Below are 23,951 nucleotides of genomic sequence, written 5' to 3' on the forward strand. Positions count from 1 at the left end.
TAGCAGAAATTTTCTTTCCATTTACAATTTGAGATGCTGAGTGTAAGTAATTTAAAATAAGTGGTGACCTGCAATAGTTAAATCATTTTTGGAATCCATTGTTTACAAGGAACTGTTTCACTAACTTATCACATAAATGCAACTTAACCCAGTCCATCTCTCAAAATTTCCTTGTAAGGTGCATTTTATTTAAGATTTTCACATAACAAAGAGAACAATGTAAACGACATATTAACAAATAAGGATTTTTATTCTATCAAAGCTTGATTCAATACAATCAAATTACAATCCGAATTTGCGTTATTCTTAGTCTTTCCCCATGCCGTAGTCCTTATCGAAAAATACCGGCTTGCTTGGAATATCACTGGTAAATAGAGAAAAAAAATATATTAAAATAAGCTTTTAAAAGGTTGATGATTGCTTGCTTCATTTGTTTTATTTTACTCACTTTTTGTGCCACTTTTTGGCTAATTTGCGAAGATGGAGATGAGTTTGATGAAATTGATGAATGGACACTCACAAACATTCATGCCCAGGCCGGGATTCGAACCCGGAACCCCTGGCGATGTAACGCGATGTGCTAATCATCTTTTAAAAGGGTGGTGGGGGTAAACCAATGAAAAAGTTCACTAAAATTCTGAACACGATTCACTATCAAAAATGACGCAATCTTGCCAGCATTTAGCATGACAAAAGTAAATCAGTACAGATGTTATATATAGAGTTTACATCTTTCATTTTGTTTCATTGTTATTTACCACTTTCTTTGTTAACACACAACTAAACTCTTATTGTATGAGGGCCTCCCCGATGGCGCAGTGGTATCATTGTCGCCTTGTAATCAATGGGCCCCGGGTTCGATACCCGGTGGAGGCACCATAGTGGTTCGGATCCAACTTTAAACTGTAGATCCAGTCCCGATTAGCCTTAATGTGCAAAAAGTGGACTTAGAACATCAAATCAATCAATCTTATTGTATGACAATTTGAGAGCATTGAATTATAATGTAGATGAGAGTTTTGTTATCACACCATTCTTAAATCAAAATTTGTATCATTATTTTTTTATCTGAAGTTACTAAACCATTCATCAGTATTTTTGTTAGTTTTAGAGTCCAGTTAAATTAAGATCACGTTTCCTTTCAAATGTTGTATGTTCGCATATCTTCAGCCTACATAGGCTAAATCCAGAGAGGCTTTCCGAATTCAAGCACTATTCTACAGAGACGCCAACTTCACATAAATATTGGGGAGAAGAGGCTACGGTTGAGAAATATTTTTCTCATGTATAATGTATGTACTTTTGAGGAAATTTTGGGGGCAGATGGTGTTTTGCCCCCCCCCCAATCCATAAGTCGACGCCTATGCTATACCAAAATATATTTTAGTGAAAAGTTAGTATTGTGCTATACAGTGTAGAAAAACTGTGTGCGTTATTTGGAGAGATTGCATAGTTGTTTGTAATGCGATACTTAATCGATTTTATACTCTATCGTGCATACTATTTTGTACCTTTTTTAATATTTGTATTTTCTTTCTTCAAATTTTCCCATTCACAAACAAATTAACAAATTGATAATTTTTTCAAGCAAGCACAAACACATTACAGAAAATTATAAATAACTATTTACCCTATGATATGGACTTTGTAATTAGGTATGTACCTGTTGAGTTAAATAAATAAAATAAAAATTAATAAAAACTAAAAATATTTTATGTTAAAGTTGTGATTTGTATTTAAATTCCTAATAAAATACTGGGAGAGAATTTACATTCTAAACATACGCAGAAAGTGCTCAATTGTGGGAGCTATAACGTAGATCATGAATTAGAGAGATTATTCTGTGTTCAAATATATGCAGGGTGGCGTAAGAAGAACGCATGCTTTTGGAATAAGTGTAACGTCGTTGATTTTCAAGATACAAACGTTTTATTAACACCAAAACCATCGATATGAAATGCAGTTTGGATTGGTATACATCGATGGTTTAAATATGGAAAGATGACGTCATTGTTGCTGCACACATCAGGAGCCTCTCCTCAAAGTTCCGCATTGCCCTTGCCAACATTTCGTCTGGCACAGCTGTAATTCCTTCACGAATGGCAACTTTCAGCTCGTCGACTGAACGAGGTTTTCGACTTGAGGTAACTCCGCAGAGAGAAGTCGCAGACAGGCAAATCTGGGGAGCGTTGGGGCCAAGAAACGTAAGATTACGTGATGGGGATAGCAACAATGACGTCATCTTTCCGACATCATCTTCCATACTTAAATCATCACTGTATTCCTATCCAAACTGCATTTCTTAGCGATGGTTTTGGTGTTAATAAAACGTTTGTATCTTGAAATTCAACGACGCTACACTTATTCCAAAAAAATGCATTATTCTTGCGCCATCCTGTACATTTGAGCATAGGATATGTAACACAGGGGTAGAGAAAGGTTCGTTTAATATATTTGTGGAGCACGCATTCATACAAAACTTCCATTGACTGTAAGTACAAAGGTTCATCTTACAAGAAATGATGAAAATGAATAATGGTGGGGTAATTTTCCAGACTTCTCAGAATCAAAGTTTCGTTTGATACGATGAAAGGGGGTATAAATGCGCAGTGTGTTTGAGAAATGGATACACTATTCTCGTATGCTGTACTTTCGTAAGCTTATGAAAAAGACAGGGAAGGAGATGGAAAGACGATCATCTTCCCTTAAGGAACAAAGGGAAGCACTTTTAAGGAAATTGATGAAGTACTTACTACAAAGGAAGGAATCCTTAAGAAAGAACCTAACTATGCGGAAACTTGATTAATGTTGACGCAAGTCATTGTGAGAAGAGAAGGCGAATCTAAATGAGAAAGAAATGGAAAGGAAAAAATAAAGTGAAATATGCATTAGGGCAATGCCTGGAGAAAATCCTCTTGCTTTCGAATAGCTTAAAAATCACTAACTTTCTGAGCGAAAAAAGTTTTAAATTTATGCATGTGGACGATCGTTTTCTTCTTCTACTCGAACGAAACGAAATACCGTTCATTCAGTAACATATACAAACGAGAGAATAGGATTTTTTAAAACCCGGTTTCCAGTCATTACGAATCTCTAATGGGGTAGCATATTATGGATGGATTGTAAATTGTATTATAAAATTATCCATGGATTGTAAAATCCTACATAAATTTAAAAATGAAATCAGTTTGTAAACATACTAGGAATGTATTTCAGTAATCGCTTGTTTCTTCCCAAATGATTGTGTTAACTTTTTGCTTCATGTGTCGCGTGTGTGGAGAAAAAATACAATAATGCCAAACTAAAACTATTTGCATAAATTTCCTATCTTTAAACATTATTCAGTATTATTCAGTATTATTCACTATCATTACATCATATACGTAACATCTTCAAAAGGAAAGAAAAGTATTTATGTTGCAAACATATGTAGTAAATAGTAGACGTTATTGAAGCAATAAATTTAGATATATGAGAATTTTTTAAAGTATAAAACTGTCATATTAAACATTCAGTAAACCAAAGATTTGTGATTTTCATAGCTATTACATGTAAATGTGATGCTATAAGATAAATTTGTTCAATGGGTATACAAGTATCTAAGTAAAAAAAACAACATTGTAATTGACCTTTAAAAAAATTACAGTGTAAGGAATATACGGATTGTGTAGCAGCCAAAAGGATAGTATATGTAACAGCTAATGATTGTGTTGGGTAATTGAAGGATCCAGTTTCTTTTCATTTTTGAATGCATTGTTGCACTTTATGATTAAAAATTGCAAAATTCTAAGCGCAAATTGTGAATCAAAACTAAGGCCATGGGCTTATTTTAGAGCCATCCCCGCTAAAATTCAACATGCTGCTTATTTATGAAGTTCTACCATGCTCATTTAGAAACTCATGTGAAATGTGATATTATTCATAAATTCGTTTGTAAACATAAAATACACTGATTAAGGATATGTGTGTGTGAGAGAGAGAGAGAAAGAAAGAGAAATATTGTTTACAGAGATAATATTCGAATTACTGTAGTTGATGAAAATACAGAAAATTAATTACAGCATTATGGGGCATCCATATTGCCTGAAGGAACTTCGAGACTCTGTAGGGCCGATCGGAATTCGACGAGAGCAGTTTACTGAAAAATTAAAAAAAAAAAATCAATAATGTGGATAGTACATATATTTCGATGACATTACTTTGGCATTGCTTTTGGTAATATGTACAGTGTACTACTGCTATATGGAGTATAGTTTATGTGTATATCATTTTACATGCCACTACTGCATAGAATTGTAATCCTGTTGTATGTTTTTGCTGTCATATTTATCACATTTAATAAGACTAATTCTACATAAATATAGTACTATTTATATATTTTAGCAGAATTTCTTTGTATTGTATTGACAGTTATATTTGTATCGCTGAATAATTAAATTTTGAGAAAAAATTATATTTAACATTATTCACAAATGAATGTCCTACATTCCGCAACAAGAAAGAAAAAACGTTATACCTACCTGATGGCCAAGGCTTAGATATGAATGACGTTCCTGTGGAGAACGTAGGTATATTACAATACTCCTCTGTAACACCACATAAACCTGAAATGGCATTTCCTTTTCAAAATGTTCATGACCAGAGAGTGAAGTTAAATTTGATGAAATGAATAATGTTTTTATATTAAGGAAAATTTTGAATGTTCATAATTTAAATTTCTGCGATTATAATTTTATGTACTACATAGGATTAGAACTTACTGCATACCTGCATTATTGTAATTATCGCACATTGGAGAAAAAGCAAATTTGTTTATTTGCGAGCTATTCGTGAAGACTATTAATATTTATTTAAATCTTTAGATTCAAAAATTAAGACATTGTTTCCAACAAACACTAATATAAATATTTAACCTGGACACAAGCACCCTGTTTCAAATGCGATTTGTAAATAGGACTTCCTGACTTCTGCACTGACCACTACAGTGTGGAAGTTGCATATTTGTATTGGATAATGAGGTAACTATATATGTATGACAATTTAATAAAGTACGTCAAATTGAACAAGCATTATGTCCTGAAGTTCTGTCTCACTTCTGTTTACGTGTTTAATAGAATCTCGTCTATGAAGCATATCATCATTAGACATATGTATATAATTTTTGAACTTTTTTAAAACAGATAGGACATGAATTTAAATTGATACAATACGACCTGCATTTTTTAAATTTACTTACAGTTTGTAGTATAATTTCAATAAATATGCCACAAAATTATATTTCAAATGCAGCAATACATCAAAGCAAATAGTAATTGGTAAATTGGAATTTGAGTACCATTCTCTGTTATTAAATTACAAAAATAATTTTACCCAGACAGTACAACATTTATAATCCAATACCATGCATAACATTGTAATTTAGTTCTTTTATTAATACTAAACATAATTAATTGATTGAGTTTATTTGTTTGCAACTTTTTTGTGGGGAAATCCTGAAAGCAGAGTATTTAAACGTAAGAATTTTCATACTTATGTGCAATATTACAAAGCAAGCAAAACTATTGTATGTACCTGATGGTGAATTTTGATGTGCTGGATCACATAAGTTGTCTAGTAGAGTCTCTCCAAAAATACTTTTTTCGCAATTCAGTGAGTTTCCATCAAATGAGGACAAATAAATTAAAAAGTAACCAATTTTGACCTTTGTAACATTTTTCATTAGAAGGTAATGTTTTACATGCTATACAGTATATTTTATATATTTTGTTGTGTTACACTTCGTAACTAATATGAATACGTCCCTCTTTGGTGTGCCTTGACGTGGGGCATAAGAATTTCTTCAGCTTTGTAGGGTAAGAGTACTTCTCCCTGAGAAATATACTTTCCCCTTTAAACTTTCTTCAAGTGGGAAGTATAAATTAATAAGGAATTAAGTAATGAATCAGAGAGGAGAGAGAGGAGTTCGGCACATTTAAGATCAAGATAATAGGCTACTACATGTTTTCTTAATTAACAAACAAAATCATCTTACAAACCTGCCGGTGAGCATTTACAATTGACTATGGGACATGCAGGTTTCTTCTGTCATTGTAGGACCGGCAGAAATATATATATATATATATATATATATATATATATATATATATATATATATATATATGTATATATTAAAATTCAGAAGTCTTTCATCAAATACAAAGAGGGAATATTAATAGTACTTTATGTAACGCTACCCACAATTACATACAGGAATTTTCTTTCAGTAACATGAATAGTTAAGTTATAAAATATTACATATTTTACAGCATATTTTCTGTATTTTATGTTGTGTGTATCTAGAAAGAAATAAACACTTTACATACCTGCTGATGAACTTGGGCGTGTTCGTGTAGAACAGGCAGGCTTCTTCTGATACGAAGGCTTCTCCTGGCATGAAGGTTTCTGCTGGCATGCAGGTTTCTTCTGATACGCAGGCTTCTTCTGACACGTAGGTATCTCCTGGCATGAAGGTTTCTGCTGGCATGCAGGTTTCATCTGGCATGTAGGTGTCTTCTGACATGTGGGTTTCTTCTGCCTTTTAGGGTCAGTAGCAGTTTCGAATGCATGGTTCTCTACAAAAATATATCTTTTTTGAAGTTCAGAAATCTTTCATCAAATACAAATATTAACAATATCACATGTACTGACACATACAGGAATTTTCTTTGTGTAACATCCGTAATTAAGTTATAAACTAATACATTTATGAATAATATTTTGTGTACATTGTTATGTTATGTATGCATAAAAAATGAAAGCAAAATCATATACCTGATGATGAAAATCGTTGTGTTCCTACCGGGTATGTTGGTTCCACCTGCGGTGTAAGGTCTGTTGTCTTTATAGGTGAAGTACCTAATGAAAGATAGAATATATACGAGGCGGATCCAGAAAGTAAGTTTCCCGAATGGCCAGCAGATGGCAGGCCATGCGTTGCGACAGGTGAGTGCGCATGCGTGAGAGATGCATGACGTGGCAATCGTATGCAACAGGCAGCACTCCCTGACAACTCACAGTAGCACCGTAGTAGTGGTTGAAGATGGTGGCTCTTATTCCAACTCCCGCCGACTGTGAGGTTTGGTCGGTGATAAAGTTTTTGAACGCACAAGGCATTGCACCGATCGCAATGTGGTACCATGATGGCAGCAACGAATTTCTGGACCGGATCATCACAGGCGATGAAACGTGGGTCACACACTTTACCCCAGAAACCAGGCAGCAGTCTATGCATTTGCGTCACAGTGGATCTCCATGCAAGTCGAAATTCAAGCAGACTGTGTCGGCGCGGAAAGTGCTGTGCACAACGTTGTGGGACAAACAGGGCATTCTGCTCATCGAGTTCTTGACCAGAGCTGAGACGGTGAACGCTGAACGATACTGTGAAACACTACGGAAGTTGTGACAGGCCATTCAGAACAAGTTACGCGGGATGCTAAGTACTGGCGTTGTAATGCTGCACGATAACGCTCTGCCACATACGGCTCAGCGCACATCAGATCTTCTGCAGGAGTTTCCGCTGGGAGGTGTTTGGCCATCCACCCTATATCCCGGATGTCGCTCTCAGTGATTACCATATTTTCTTACATCTCAAGAAATTCCTGTCCGGTCAGCATTTGCAAAGTGACAAGGAGGTGAAGACGGCTGTCACACACTGGCTCCGATCCCAGCGGCAGACTTCTACGATACAGTAACGATCAACAAAAGTTGATCCCACAGTACGACAAATGTCTCAATTCCGGTGGGATTGCAATTGTGTTTATTTCTGTAGACGGCCCCAGGGAAACTTACTTTCTGGACGGGATTCGTGTATGTGTGTGTGTGTGTGTGTGTGTGTGTGTGTGTGTATATATATATATATATATATATATATATAATATAGACACACACACACACCACACATACTATATATATAATATTACATCAAATCAGAAGGGCAAGTAATTGTAATCCTGAAATTCTGCATACTTTGCATTTATAATTTACATAGTATTCATGTAACACAGCATTTTACATTATTGGATAGTTTCTACATCTTTTCTTTCTGTGTTGTTATTGTACAATGGGACGCGCAAGTGTGATCGGTACAAGTTTCATGGGTGCGCTTCTCCAAAAATTTGTTTTCTAAATCAGAAATTCTTCATCAAATGGAAAAAAGGAGGAAGTGTATATACACAGGAAATTTTACAAATACATATGTGTGTGAAGTATTGTGAAGTAGATTTGATGTTTTGCAGGATTTAAATGATGATGAAAATATAAATGAAACAGACGTAAATAAGAATTGGGAGCACTTACGTAATGCAATAGAATCAGCAGCTAAAGAAAGTATAGGATACCATAAACCGAGAAAAAGTAAGCCATGGTTTGATAATGAATGTCATAATCTAATAGAAATAAGAAATCAGGCTAGACTTAGGTGGTTAAATAACTCTGATGATACAAATCTAAACAATTATAATAGAATAAAGCGAGAAGTTAACCGCACGTTTAGAAGTAAAAAAAGAGATTACTTGAAAAGCAAAATTAACGAAATTGAAACAAACAGCAAAAATAAAAATATCAGAGATTTATATAAAGGTGTAAATGAGTTTAGAAAGGGGTGGCAACCTAAAGTAAACTTGATAAAAGATAAAGACGGTGATTTTCTAGCTGACCAAGCGATATTCTAAATAGATTGAAGAACTACTTTAATGGCCTTTTAAATGTCCACGTATGAGATAAATCAGAAGTAAATGAAGTCCACACAGCAGAACCTTTAGTTCCACAACCTAACTTGACTGAAGTTAAAGATGCTATTAAAAGGCTAAAGAATAACAAAGCACCTGGCATTGATTTAATACCAGCTGAGTTAATTAAATATGGTGGAAATTCATTAATATGTCAAATTCATAAATTAATTTGTTTAATATGGAATAAAGAAGAAATCCCTCAACAGTGGAAAGAATACATAATTGTTCCTGTGTTTAAAAAAGGTGATAAAATGAACTTTAATAATTACCGTGGAATTTCTCTACTCTCAACAACATACAAAATTTTGTCTAACATTCTTTTAACAAGACTCACCCCATATGCTAATGAAATTATAGGTGATTATCAATGTGGATTTAAACATAACAGATCAACTACAGATCAAATTTTTCACATCAGACAGACACTTGAAAAAAAGTGGGAATATAATCAAAATGTCCATCAGCTATTCATTGATTTCAAAAAAGCATATGATTCGGTCAAAAGAGATAAATTATATAATATATTAGTAGAGTTTGGAATACCTAAGAAGCTTGTTAGTATGATAAAAATATGCACCATTGAAACAGAAAGTAAAATTCGTGTGGATATTAATATGTCTGACAAATTTACCATCCATGATGGGTTAAAACAAGGAGATGCATTATCTCCATTGCTCTTTAATTTTGCTTTAGAATATGCTGTTAGGAAGGTAAAAGAAACTAAAGAAGGACTAAAATTAAATGGTGTGACTCAGTTGTTAGCATATGCAGATGATGTAGACTTACTAGGGGATGATGTGAATACAATTAAGAATAATTCTAAAATATTTTTCAAAATTGCTAAAGAGATAGGTTTGGAAGTTAACAAAGAGAAAACTAAATATATGCTTACAGGCCGAAACCAAGTGTTAGGTAATAATCAAAATCTAATTATTGATAACAACCAGTTTCCAAATTCAAATACTTAGGAGTAATATTAACAAATGAAAATTATATTAAAGAGGAAATAAAAGTAGGCTTAATTCAGGAAATGCATGTTACTTCTCTCTTCATAAACATTTGTCTTCTCGTTTAATATGTAAGAAACTAAAAGTTAAAATATACAAAACATTAATTTTGCCTGTAGTGTTATATGGATGTGAAACTTGGTCCCTTACATTGGAAGAGGAACATAAATTGAGAGTATTTGAAAATAAGATCCTTAGGAAAATCTTTGGACCTAAAAGGGATGAGGAGACAGGTGAGTGGAGAAGGTTACATAATTTAGAACTACATAATTTGTATTCATATCCAGATATTATTAGAATAATTAAATCAAGAGGACTTAGGTAAGCAGGCCATGTGGCACGAATGGGAGAGGAAAGAGGAGTTTACAGGATTCTTGTTGGGAAACCTGATGGTAAGAGACCTGTAGGAAGGCCAAGACGAAGATGGAGGGACAACGTTGAGATGGACCTAAGGGAAATTGGTAGGGATGGAAAAGAGTATATAGAACTTGCTCAAGATAGGGAAAGATGGAAGGCCTGTGTTGCTGCAGCCATGAACCTTCGGGTTTAAGAAAGCTAGAGAGTTAGTTAGTTAGTTAGTGTGAAGTATTGCATGTTGTGTAGCATATTTAATATAGAGTAAGTGTGACATTTACTAAACAGAATATAAAAATTATTAATATATTCTAAAAAATCAAATGTGTATTAAGACAAAATGTTGATTGGACATATTTTACAGCTGTGAGAGTTAAAGCTCATAAATTGTAGGCCTGAAATAAAGATTATGGTATGCAATTAAGAAGCTCAGAACTCTCAAATTAGTGGAAAACATGGTATTAAAATATCTGAATGTTTTATAGTAAATTAAAGAAATCGAATCCATACCAAGAAACATTCTGTGTCCTTGTTTTTTGTAATCATTCGTGCACTTCCCAAATTATAGTTAACTGTACATATTCTCAGTCACATTCACACTTTGTTGAATGTGTCAAAACTTTGATTGTATTTCATTTAACTCTTGTTTCACTTACCTCCACTTCCGACAGTGTACATCACAGTATAATCTTCTGATGCAAATGGGAATTCTTTTACCAGAAATTCTTCATTTCTGCCAAAATGACCTCTTTCACGCCAGTCAGTCGACATTCCAACAGATGGTGCTACTACAGAGAAAATAGGAGAGATAAAAAAATAAAAATAAAAATAGAAGTTTTTTGAAATTTTCCGATAGCATATTGTGAAACTTAAACGTAACAATGAAATGTTGTTGTAGCACATAAAAGTTATTCTTTAAAATACTTTCCATTATAGCATAAAATATAAAAGAGTGTACAAATACTGTAATTTTGTTTGTCTGCTTGCATGCAGACAAGTGCAACGTTCACTGGACGAAAATGAATAAAAAATATTGTTTTGAGAATAGACAAGAATTGTTTACACAAGATGATTTCACTGTAATGAATTCCCATACTATTATATGAATACTTACGCAATTATTCAAAACCAACTATATGGATACTGAATATGGCAAGAATGGAGAGAAATAATGCATATATTTGGTCGCGCGGATCTCAATTGTGATCCATCGAATATTATCATTTTTACCTATTATTTGTCAAATTTTATCTGGTTTATAGCGGGAATGTCATTTTTGATGTATTCTGTTTCACTTAGCAAAACAATTATAAGTAAGATGCGGATTTATAGGCACTAAAAACCTATCAAATATGCAGGCAGATAGGCACCAAAAATTATGAAAATTGGCACTTAAAAAGGTGCTATAAACTACGAAGAGGCACTTAAAAGGCACCCTAAAATAGAAAAATACATTAAAATATGCAATGAACGAACTTATCTTCATTTTTTTCTTGCAATGCACAGTTATACTGTATTAACACGTCAGTTAATAGTGCACAAACGATTAACAAACTATTAGTACTATTTTGATCGAAATGCACACTTTCGGGGAACTGTTTATTAAAGTAATTCTCACAAAGAGAACTTGTGCTAAAAATTGTGCCAATTTTAACAAATGCTCCAGTTGCGTCCACAATTTATCACAAGTGATAAAGAAACAGTTTGCACCATATTAACAGAAAGAAATATTTAATACGATGTTCGAATTTTTTTTTTAAGAAATTAACTTGTGTTACCCATTGTACTAATTGCAAACAAATGTTTCACAAACAATGGACAATAGATGGAATCAAATCCTTATTTGCAGGTAACACAACCTGGTTAATTTAAAACACTTGCATTTTTCTTGCACGAGGTGTGTTTCACCTACGCCACAAACTGCTGAATTGTGGCTTCAAGGAGCCACGGTGGAAGCCAGTTATTGCAAATATACGGAATTCAAGAATGCGGACAGGTTGGAGGGAGAATTGAACCTTGTTTGCGATGGTACATACATTGTGCAGTATTTTGTGTTTCAAACAGACGCTCAAGATATTTCCTTGTACACGACAAACAAAATTAGCCGAAAACATGGCGGCTATGCGCATCGTGACGTCACATGAAACCCAACTATATGAGCTCCGTGTATGCACACGGAATTTTGGAATAAATAACATCGTTTGACTTAGCGTCAGTGCTCGAAGTGAGGGGAATGCGGGAGGATGCCATCCCCGCAGGTTTCTCATTGTCACCATGTTAAGCAATAGAAACATCCCCCCCTCCAGCTAAAAACAAGGGTCGAGCAAACATCTCCCCCAGCTAACATTTTCCACTTCAAGTGCTGCTTTAATGCTCTATATGCAACATAAGGCCACTAAACTAAGTTTTTCACATAACTTAGCATTGTTGAATTGAGAAATGAGATAATATAAGATGAAGGCTCGTCACAGTGTGCAATGTTCACCATTTATTCTTGTTCCCTAATAAAATCATGACAGAAGAAAAAATAACATTTTCAGAGGAGTCTGAAATCTCGTCAGCAGTTGAGAGTTTTGAACAAGGCCATTATAATAAAACCACATATGTACATACATTTCCCATGTTGGAAACAAATATTTATTTGTAAAGCAATTTAACAGTTAAAGGTATCTACTTCACACATCCTTTACGGGAAATTAGTTTTCCGCCAGTGGGGTCGATCTCTTTGGCGGAGTAGTTAGTATAGCACGGCTACGACGCAAGAGGTCCCGGATTAAACTCCCAGCCTCGGCATGCGTGTTCTTTGTGAGTGTCCCTTCATCAATTTCATATCGTTTATCCTCATTGTTGCAATTAGCCAAAATAAGAGAAAAGGGATAAATAACAAAAACCAAATTTCCTGCCAGTGGTAAAACAAGCTTCTGCAGCAATCCATTTTTTAAAATAATACGCTTCTGGACGCTTTGTGCTTTGGCATTTTTAAACATCTAAATATGATATCTCCACAGATAACTAGCCCCCCCCCATTGGTGCAGTGGTAGCGTCGTTACCTTGTAATCAAGGGGTCCCGGGTTCGATACCCGGTGGAGTTACATAGTGGTTCGGATTCCACTTTAAACTGTAGGTCCAGTCCCAATTAGCCTCACTGTGCATAAAGTGGACTTAAAACATCAAATCAATCAATCAATCCACAGATAACCATATACTTCTTTACACACACACACACACAACTGATTGACACCTAACAGTTGGGCTGAAAAGTTCGTAGGCTGACTCATAGATGGCGTTACTAGAATTAAATCCATGTGATTTTTACTTAGTACTAACCTTCAAAAGATACGTGTATAAATTTCACAGCTGCCGGATAATTAGTTCGTGAGATATAGCATTGTGAGTGAAGCAGCTTTTGTTATTGTGAAAAAATGGATAAAAAAGAATTTCGTGTGTTAATAAAGCATTGCTTTTTGGCGAAAAAAAATACTGTTGAAGCCAAGGCTTGGCTTGATAAACGTTATTCGGACTCTGCACCAGGAAAATCAACCTTTGAGAAGTGGTTTGCTAAATTTAAACGAGGCGAAATGAGCATCGAAGACGATGCACGCAGTGGACGCCCCAAAGAGGCTGTTACCGACGAAAACATCAAAAAAGTCCACAAAATAATTTTAAATGATCGTAAAGTGAAGTTGATCGAGATAGCTGAGACTTTAAAAATATCAAAGGAACGTGTTGGACATATTGTGCATGAATATTTGAACATGCGAAAGCTGTGTGCAAAATGGGTGCCGCGCGTGCTCACAATCGATCAAAAGCAACAACGTTTTGATGATTCGGAGCAATGTTTAGCGATATTCAACCGTAATAAAATTGCTTCCCCATCCACCATATTCTCCAGATCTGGCCCCCAGTGACTTTTTCCTGTTTGCAGACCTTAAAAGAATGCTCGCTGGAAAGAAATTTAGCACTGATGAAGAGGTAATCGCCGAAACTGAGGCCTATTTTGAGGCTATAAAAATGGCATCGAAAAATTGTATGACCGCTATAATCGTTGTATCGCCCTCGAAGGCAACTATATTGAATAATAAAATCGAATTTTCTCAAAAAAATTTTTTTTACTATGTTAGCCTACGAACTTTTCAGCCCAATTGTTACAAGCTTACAGGTGGAAAAAAGAAGGGGTGTGTTGGCTTCGTTTTGTCCAAGTATGAGTCACCAACAGGTTGTCCAGTTTGCTTACCCCGACATTTAGTATTTCCAGAGATCTCACACCCCTTGAGACCCTCAAATGTGGCGAATACCAGAATTCAGTCGGTTCAACATAAACAAAGGCTTCAGTGTAGGGAGAGCCAAAGTCGCGTAAAAAGCAGCTGAAGTTAACCAAAATTGCAGAATAGGCACTTTTAGGCACAATTAAGCAAAATAGGCGCTAACCCTCAAAAAAGCATTTATAGGCACTATAAGAATGCATTTTCTGACTAGAAACACCATGAAACTAACTTTAAATATTAAAGCCTATGTTTTACTACAATGGAATAAAAAAAGGCAAATATGCAAAAATCCGCACCCTACTTATAAGTTACATTTATTATTTTCTTTTAACACAACATTCACAAACACGTTTCTTGTGGTATGGAGACACCCATTTCATACATTTCCCTATAACAGAACAGATTTTTAAACAAATATGTACACACACACACACAGATATATATATATATATATATATATATATATAGTTACCTATTCTCCCGTCAGTGGTCGCGCAGATCACTATTGTGTTCCACTGAAATGTGAGCTTTACATGTGAACAATGGATCTTTTTCAAATAAGTGCTGAACAGAGTTCCTGGACTGTTCCAGCAAGGCACACTGGAAGCAAAGGTCAACAGTGTTGCCAAACGGCAGAAGCATGAAAATGTAAACGAGTGGATCACTATTGGGTCAATCCATATGAAGTCATACAACATGGTTGCTTGTCCACTTTTTTTTTAAAAAAAAAATTTTTGTGTGGTGTGAGCCTCATATGTTGACAGTTTAGAACCACTGTTATTTTATTTCTACTATCACCGATTTGAAGATGGCGGACATTTTTTTTATCCATTCGTAAGCAACAGCGGGAACTTTTTTTATCTCAGCTCTGGTAAGTCCTACGTCAATGAGACAAAATCTGTGATGTTAAGCATATTATAGGCTACACTTATATTTGTGTGAAATTTTCTAAATATTATTCCTTCATAATACATTTTAAGGTCAACATTGTGTATTTTAATCGCTCAAAATGACATTTTCGGACATTTTTTTTGGAGGGGAAGGGCAGTTTGTTTGATACTTGAATTTTTTTGTGCAAGTATCAGTGTACCAATAGAGTATGTCAAAATTATTTGAAGCTTAAGATTTTAATATTTTTTTCTACAGGGTCATAAACATGTACTTTTTGTAAAAAAAAAATCCAAGTTCAACTCTGGTGGGCAGTTGTTTAAAAATCTGAAATTTGTACACAATACAGTACTCCATGACAAGTAACTTCAGTAAAAGTTTGAGTTTGAGATTCAGTTGGTTTAAGAGATACAAAACTAGTGAAAAATTCAATATTTTGCGTTAAATATGGTATGCCTAATTTAATTTCTTATTAACATCTTGTGTTAAAATTCTGCAAACTGTAATTTGGAATGTCAATCAACAGCACTACAATCCTGAAATGGCTCTGCAATAAAGTATATATACGAGGGCGTGCTGAAAAGTAAAACTCCCTATGTTTTGATTTTCTTTTGTTACCTTGTAAACGCATTTTGGATTTTAAGTACCTATTTTCTTACATCAGAGCAAATTATTGATAACAGAAAGTATTATAATTATTTTCTAATGTTACCTCGTTGCCAGTCTATTTTTCTTGCATGTGTATCGCTGCTTGTAACCCTCTGAAGAAAAGTAAAATATCCCAGCAGAAGCATCATTAATGTTAGAAACGTCTTCTTGTTTCCTGAAACAATCACATAAGTTTAAGTACAATATGTACCATTCAGTATGTAACGATTATATTAAAAGATCATTGCCGATGGCAGTGATTTATCCACACACACCAAAAATACCCCTAATACCCTCCCAAAAAAATCCTCAAGACCCAAATCACAAAGGACCAATTTATGATAATTTGGCTGTAAATTTAACTTTACACCTCCCTAAATACGAAATTACACTCCCTCAGATGAGAAATTATGGATAAACCCCTGGTGTACAGACACATCAATTAACATTGCAATTCTGCCGCCTGTACACCATTCATGGATATACATCTCGGTAGATTGAACAGTAATGACAAGGAGATATATACGAGATACAGATTGTCGGGCGTGGTGTATCGTGTTCTTCATCTTTTGCTCCCTTCCCTGGTCTCATGCAGCCCCCACCATCAGCACATACTCACTCAGAACTCTCTATACTATTAGCAACCTTTTAAGGTGGCAGAAAAGTGCATTGAACTTAAGATTCAACAATAAGGATATCCCTTCTTTAAAAATGACAGCTTGAAATCAACTCGGTTTACAAGATAGAGCATCCCCCTAATAGAAAAATAACATTTTTCAAGGTCGTACAATACAAATTTTAATTATATTTATTAATATATTAATAGATGATGTGGAGAGAGACATCAGAACACTGGGCATAAGTAGATAGACAGGAATGGACCGGTATTGTTGAGAGGGATAAGGCTACACAACCAAGGTCGTAACGCTATAGGACGAAGAAGAATATGTTAATATATATGTTAATATATATTTAATATATTTTAATATATTTAATTAATTAGTTCCTTGCGTAAATAGGAACAACACTAATTAATTTTCTTGCTAGTTTTGTTCAGCGCTTTAGTGCACACCCTACCTGGAAAGGAATGTTCCAGATAAACAACTTTCTAATAATCTTGTGTCTGGAGGGGAGTGATTTTTGTGTATATATATCTTCCTGTTTTGTACCTTGTTTCATTTGCACTTGGTACAGAGTCTGAAGAAGACCTTGCTAGAAGGTTGAAACGTTTCGTGTAGTTTATGTTTTAAAATTAAATCAATTTCTTCCTTGGTCAGCATATTGAGTTTTTCATATCATGGAAACAAGGTTTAATGGTGTTATAATTGGACATTTTATTTTTGACATACGTGAATTGTGTTTATTACATATAGGTAATAAACTATTTAAAAGAGAAATTATAATACATTTGTTCCACAGAGGGAGATAATTTATTGAGAAAGATTGCCTGGAAGATTGGAGAGTGCAATGGTGTTGGTAGAGCGTTCGTTAGCACGCAAAGCTTTCATCAACGAATCGTAGTTTTGACCTCAAGAAAAGCAAAAGTTATTTCTTTTTTCCTATGCGTGAAGAAGCGTGTAATATCGACCTCCCCGTTTGATCATTAGTTTTTTCCCCCTTAAAAATCCCTCTACCTGTATTTCTCGTAGAGATACATGTATTATAGAAGAGGAAAAGGTATTTTCTCGAGAAGTACCTTAGCTACAGATCTTCACTCTCCTCCCCTACCTGTTTGCACTACGTTTCTGTTCAACCCCCTTACGAAAGATCATAATAAGTCTAACTGAAACACAAATAGATTTTAAAAAATCATATTTTAATGACAATGATATATTCTTTCCAGAAAACATGTCCGTGTACTGAAAAGATGTTGATTACAACCATTGATCTGTGGTATTTTAAAAACGCTGAGGTTAGACATGAGCAAAATGTGACATGGACCTCCTGGGACCACTTTCTGTGTCGCTTTAACCTTTTTCTTTTACATTTCGTAGCCCAAATTTAGCACGTTAACTGCCACGTAAGTTGTATTTAACTCACGGTAGTTTTACGCCCGGGGACTCGTGAAGCCTAGTTAAGTCACAATTCTATTTTTTTGGGAGCCTCTTGGTGCACAGGCAACTCGCGCTACAATGCTACAACATACATATTACGTGAAGAATGGCCCCGTGGACCAACTTTTGCAGATGGTTTGTGAAAATCTTATTTCGTGATGCTGTTATTGATACAATTAATGCAAACAATTTAAAAAGCGTGGGACAAATTCATAGATGTAAATCAGCTTCCCTTATATTTATTTTTGCCTTTAAATTTAACTTAAATCTGACAAGTAAAGAAACAAACAAACAAAAAAAATCGCTCATGAACTGTTTTCAAGTTTTCCCCGTTGTGCGTTTGGCCATGCATTTATGCTGGCCAGTTCTTTCAACGATATCGATACAATAGTATACGGCAGAGTCATGCTACAAAAAACAAAAGACTCAATGTTCAGAGTAGAACAATTACAATGCTCAGAGAAAAACAATAACAATACTCAGAAAGAAACAATAAATATGCTGTGAGACAAATACCTAGGTATCTCTTTTATCTCACGTGGAGTGCAGCGTAATAATTGATTCTAGCGCCGCCTGAGTTGCACATGACTCACGCACATAAAATAATAAAAAATAAAAAATGTTCATCTAATCATCAAGAAACATATTGATTTCAACGTTTTGATTATATCCTCGTATTAAAACATCAGGGCCACAGGGACGGGAACATGTTAAACCGTGTCAAAATCAACCATTCTGCAACTGTCAACATAATTTTTGGTAAGTTTAATAATAAGTTCGATATGGGTGGATGTTGACGTCTTTCTATCACGCACACAAGTGTTATAAACTTTTACGATAAATAACAGGAATGAAGTGGTAACCTTCTTTGTAACTTTTCTTCTAATGGTTCCAGTAATGGTCAAAACTGGAATATTGTAAGCTGACCTCCGTGGCGAAGTGGTTAGCACAGAGCATAATAACGGCCTGGGCACAGTTGTTCTTTTTAAGTGTCCCTTCAACATATCATATCATCCTCATTAACACGATTAACCAAAAGTGGCAGAAAAGCAAAGTAAAATAAACCAAGTCAATCAATCAATCAGTGAAATATTGTAGGCAAATGATTAGGGAATCAGTTTTCATGGTTTATATTTAAAAACTTTGAGGTTAAACATTGTGAAAGTAGCTGATGAGAAATAATGAACAATAGATGAAACAAAGTCCGTCGGGCTATATTGGAGCATAACAACAACATCCTAGCTTAAAACAACAATTTTTTGTAATAGTATCTTCCAGTTCTTTTCTTAAATTTTGAACCAGGACTAGGATCATTCTATTTGAAGAGAAGATTGTAAAGTACAATTTTACTTTGATTGATTGATTTTGTATTTTACTTCGCCTTTCTGACACTTTTGGCTAATTGTGAAATTACTTTGATTCGAAGTTACTCTGCATCACAAAATATTTCAAGTACTAACCTCGCTCAACACTTAAGATATTACTTGAGATATTGTACTACAGTTAGAAATTTTATTGCATCTCGACTTTTGAAGCTATTTTTACATAACAGAAATTGCACTAATTTTCTAGGTTTTCCACGTTTTTAATAACTATGTTATTCATAACAACTGTATCTGCATACCTTCGATTTTATAAGTGTAATTTCTATGGAAAGTATTATTTGTACTAACTTAAGTTTTCTCTCCAGCACCTCGCTCTCTCTCTCCAGCGCCTCGCTCTCTCTCTCCGTATTGCCACCCTTGCCCTTCCATGTCTTCGGTTAGGCATCACGCTGCAAATAAAAATTAAATAGCTGAAGTCACACGTGATTTGCATTCCCATGAATGGATCCAAGGTAATATACAGGGTGTTTCCGTGACCTTGATTCAAACTTGCTGGGTGGATGGAGACTGACCCAAGTACCCAATATGAGATTAGGAACGCCGGTCCGGAAACGCACCATTAAAAAGTTATGAGCCTAAACTATTTAGGGCTGTGTCTGTATCAAATCTACAAGCCGCATCTTTCAGTTGTCTTATTCCACTCTCATAAGAAGCCCCAAATAGTTTTGGCTCATAACTTTCTTAATGGTGCATTTCCAGACCGGTGTTCCTAATCTCATATTGGCACTTGGGTCAGTCTCCATCCTCCCAGCAAGTTTGAATCAAGGTCTCAGAAACAACCTGTGTAAATAAAAATGAAGTTATATATTTCTTGTTTATAATTTCAACGAATAATAGAGAATATAATTCATAACAACTGAATGTGTATACCTTTGTTACATTGTCACGGAACATTTTTGATCGAACATCTTTTGATCACTGATGCATAGTGATCTATATGCTCCTTCACAGTAATCTGTAATCGAAACTCGCTAATTTTCGTTGATACAAAAGTAGATTTTGAACTGCACTTGACACTCAGATGACTCTATTGATCTTTGTTGCAGACGGCTTTAATGAACTTCAACGATCCCTTTACATGATAGTGTTTTGTCAGTTCTGTGTTGTTCAACCTAAATTTGTTGAAGAACAGAAATGCATTCACATTGTTGTCGACCACTTCAGCAACTTCAGTAATCTTTGATCTTCTCTGGCGCACAACGGAGAGGTTGATCATTGCATACCCTTTTGCATTTAACTATGTACTCGGATACAATGTTTATCGGGTGCACGCTAGAAGTGCAGAATTCGATTCGTGTAGCCCTCGGACACTAGTTGCTGCTTTGATCCCTGATGCGCAGCGGTATTTGTGATCTCTGCTTGACCCCTTTACACGCACTTCAGCGGGAATTAGATTCAAATTCTCCTCCACCACTCCAAGTAGATACGGATTATTATCTGATGCACAGGTGATAAGGTCTAACTTCTACATATGTAACGATACAAACTCAGTTCTTGTCTCCATGCTCCATTCCAAGAATATATGGAGCAAGGCCGCGTATAAGGAGCAAGCGAGTGGATGGAGCGAAGAAGTAAACGGTGATGCACTTAGCTGGTATACTCTATCCCCGGAATCTGTGGAAAAAGGCTACGCATATCTGTAGAAAAGGGGAGACTGAGAGTTGGAGAGCGAAGCAGTGCGCTCTTCTACAAATGGCTGGTTGGCACACTCACTTCCCCTCTCGCGAGTTCATTGGCAGAGACCTCTCGAATCACTACCTGCGCAGAGACTTGCTTTAGTTCGCTCGCTCCAGAGATACCTGGGATAGAGTGTAGCTGGTATACTCTGTCGCGGGTATCTGGAGTAAGTAAACGATTGATTTGATTGATTGATTTGCTTTATTTTACTTCGCTTTTTGTGCCACTTTTGGCTAATTTGCTAAGATGGGAATGAGTGATGACATAATGAAATTGATGAATAGACACTCACAACATCATGCCCATGCAGGTATACGAACCCGGGATCCCTGGCGTCGTAGCACGATATGCTAACAACTCCCGTCACGAGGGCTGGCAGTAAGTGAACGAAGACAAGTCTCTGCACAAGTAGTGACTCGAGACGGTTCCACCAATGAACACGTGAGAGGGAACGGGATTGCGTGGAAGGGGGAAAGCTACTGCAGTTAACAGCCTTCGCAGCAGCGTGTACTGCTTTGCTCTGTCCACTCGATTTCCCCCCTTCTCTGCCGCTATGCGCGGCCTTCCTGCACAGATTCAGGGAATAGAGTATAGCCACAATGCTTTCCCACCTCCACGCAATCCCTTTCCCTCGCACGTGTTAGAGCCGTCTCGCGTCATTACTTGCGCAGATACTTGTTTTCGTTCTCTCTCTCCAGAGGTTCGCGGGACAGAGTATACATTAAAGTAAAAGGGGCAAGAGTATAGAGGTTTAGATATTTGAAAACTACCTTTGGATCTCTTGTGCACAGTGGCGTGAGTGTTCCTTCATTGACTCCATGACCTTGTCTGTTAAACCACACGCACTGTAGGTCGCGCACACATTAAACGCGATTAGATTTTTTGATTTCATTTTGAGTGTTGGTTTTGAGTCCACTTCATGCACAGAAAGACTAATTGTAACTGGGCCTACAGTTGAAAGTGGGATCCGAACCACTACATGGCTTCACCAGGTATCGAACTCGGGATCCCTTTATTGCAATACGGCGACGTTACCACTACGTAATCAGGAAGAGCCAACTAAATGCCCTTTTAAACCAAAATATGGATTTTTGTACTGTGTTTTGTTTTGTTGCCTCCAAACTATTTTTTATGGTGCCATCACTTCTCCAGCAGACAATTCGAACACAGCGGAAACTTCGTCCAGGTAACTTCACACTTTCTAGGGAAAACAGAGAAGCTAGCAAACATCGTAAGTTGTAGAACATACAGTAAATAATAATAATAATAATAATAATAATAATAATAATAACATGATATCAACATAATGTAATGAATTTGTTCTTACAGTTGAACTTACTGGTTTGTTGCTAGCACTTCTTCAGACACCACACACGTCACCACTGAAGCACCACCTTGCCACACCACAAGTGACCAGTGTCAATAAGTAATTAGTTTGTTAGCGACAGAAATGACGTATTCCACATAATAGGTGACCAATCACAATGCAGGGTTGAAGATTACGAAGCTTGCAAGAAGACACTACATGTCTTATGTCAGACAATGGTAATCGCTAAGTAGATAAGGAAGGGTTGGAATGTAAGGAAAGAAATTTCCATTGTCTTCACATTCCACACCAGTTACATATCACCCCTAAAGACACCACATACTCCGTATTCTTCCCGTCTTCTACGAAATTCTTGCATTGTGTAAAATATCCTGTTTACAATTTGACCTTTGCATTGCAAGACAAGAATGAAGTAACATGTCTGGTATTTTGGCAGTGGTCGAAATGGAAAAAAAAATGCATATTCACCTTGGTGCAAGAGTGCGTTTAGTGATGGACACCCGATCTCGCCACCGAAGGTCTCAGGTTCGAGCTCTGGTGTGGGTATGGGTGTTCCTTTGTGAGTGTCTCTTCATCTAATCCGGGGTGTAAGGGGTGCTCCTTCCACGTAGTGCACCCAGTAGTCAACCTCACTTCCACGTAGGACACCCTGGACTGCAGACTAACGAGGCTCTGGCGACTGGCCACATGGCCAGTATAATTCTGTGTCGTCCTGTGTTTTGTCCTTATTTGTGCTGAGCGCCCTTTTTAGCCTCAGCTTTTATCCGAGGTAAGGAAATTTTAGTTTTCAGAGACTCTTTTATTTTTGTTACGATAAGGGGCTGGACCCCGTATAGTGTGACGGGTGCAAAATAGCCTCAGTGCTGACGCACCCAAAAAATTTTAATTCACATTCAAATTCTTCATCTAATCCTTCATCTTCATCATCGTGATTAGGCTAAAGAAGCAGACAGGCTACGTAAAAAATAAAATATATGTATATATACAAATAAAAAGGGCCGACCTCCGTGGCGGAGTGGTTACCACAACACGCTACCACGTCAGGGGTTCCAGGTTCGAATCCTGGCTTAGGTTGGGTGTTCCTTGTGAGTGTCCATTCATCCATTTCATCATATCATCACTCATCTTCATCTTCGCGATTTGCCAAAAGTGGCAGAAAAGCAAAGTAAAACAAATTGAATCAATCAAATAAAAGGAAAATCAAGAATCAAAGCCCAGTTTAACCATAATCTGTTCCATATTCCCATCAGAGAACATTCTGGGGCCCGAGTTGTTACTCTCTTTCATGGTCTGGTCGGGAGGTCACTGGCTGAATTCTGCCGTATGCCCTCCTCATTCTCGTGTTGACGTTTTTTCCCCCCTTAGATACTCGGCGCACATTACGGGATGGTGCATTAAAAACAACTAATGGAAGAAGGTAAATCTGAAACTTAATTCTATATTTATGCTGCAATCACACAAAATCTAGTATTTGATGACACAGAATAATATTTTATGAAATTATCCTTCGTCTCTCGACTTCACTTTTAGTATGAGCGGTTCCGGATTCGACTTCCGGTGAGAGTTCAAACTATCATC

General features: G+C 36.0%; 1 protein-coding gene across 1 annotated transcript; it reads right to left on the bottom strand.

Moving 5' to 3' along the window:
* Positions 1 to 306: 306 nt before the first annotated feature.
* On the bottom strand, positions 307 to 22,455 carry LOC145981559 (uncharacterized). Its single transcript, XM_083114903.1, has 8 exons — positions 22,386 to 22,455; positions 19,658 to 19,758; positions 15,995 to 16,105; positions 10,786 to 10,917; positions 6,363 to 6,611; positions 4,521 to 4,604; positions 4,060 to 4,138; positions 307 to 364 (listed from the first exon to the last, which is right to left on the bottom strand). Exons 2-8 carry the CDS (start codon positions 19,752 to 19,754, stop codon positions 307 to 309), a joined length of 810 nt encoding a protein of 269 aa, XP_082971029.1. The 5' UTR covers positions 19,755 to 19,758; positions 22,386 to 22,455.
* Positions 22,456 to 23,951: the final 1,496 nt, after the last annotated feature.

The sequence above is a fragment of the Lepisma saccharinum genome, chromosome 2, assembly GCF_977018435.1.
Source record: "Lepisma saccharinum chromosome 2, izLepSacc3.1, whole genome shotgun sequence".
NCBI lineage: Eukaryota > Metazoa > Arthropoda > Insecta > Zygentoma > Lepismatidae > Lepisma > Lepisma saccharinum.

Coding starts and splice junctions, on each gene's coding strand:
- LOC145981559 (XM_083114903.1), bottom strand. CDS start 19,754: ATGCCTAACCGAAGACATGGAAGGGCAAGGGTGGCAATACGGAGAGAG. Junction 16,106..19,657: donor GTGCTGGAGAGAAAACTTAA/GTTAGTACAAAT, acceptor TGATTGTTTCAG/GAAACAAGAAGACGTTTCTA. Junction 6,612..10,785: donor GTACACTGTCGGAAGTGGAG/GTAAGTGAAACA, acceptor ATATTTTTGTAG/AGAACCATGCATTCGAAACT.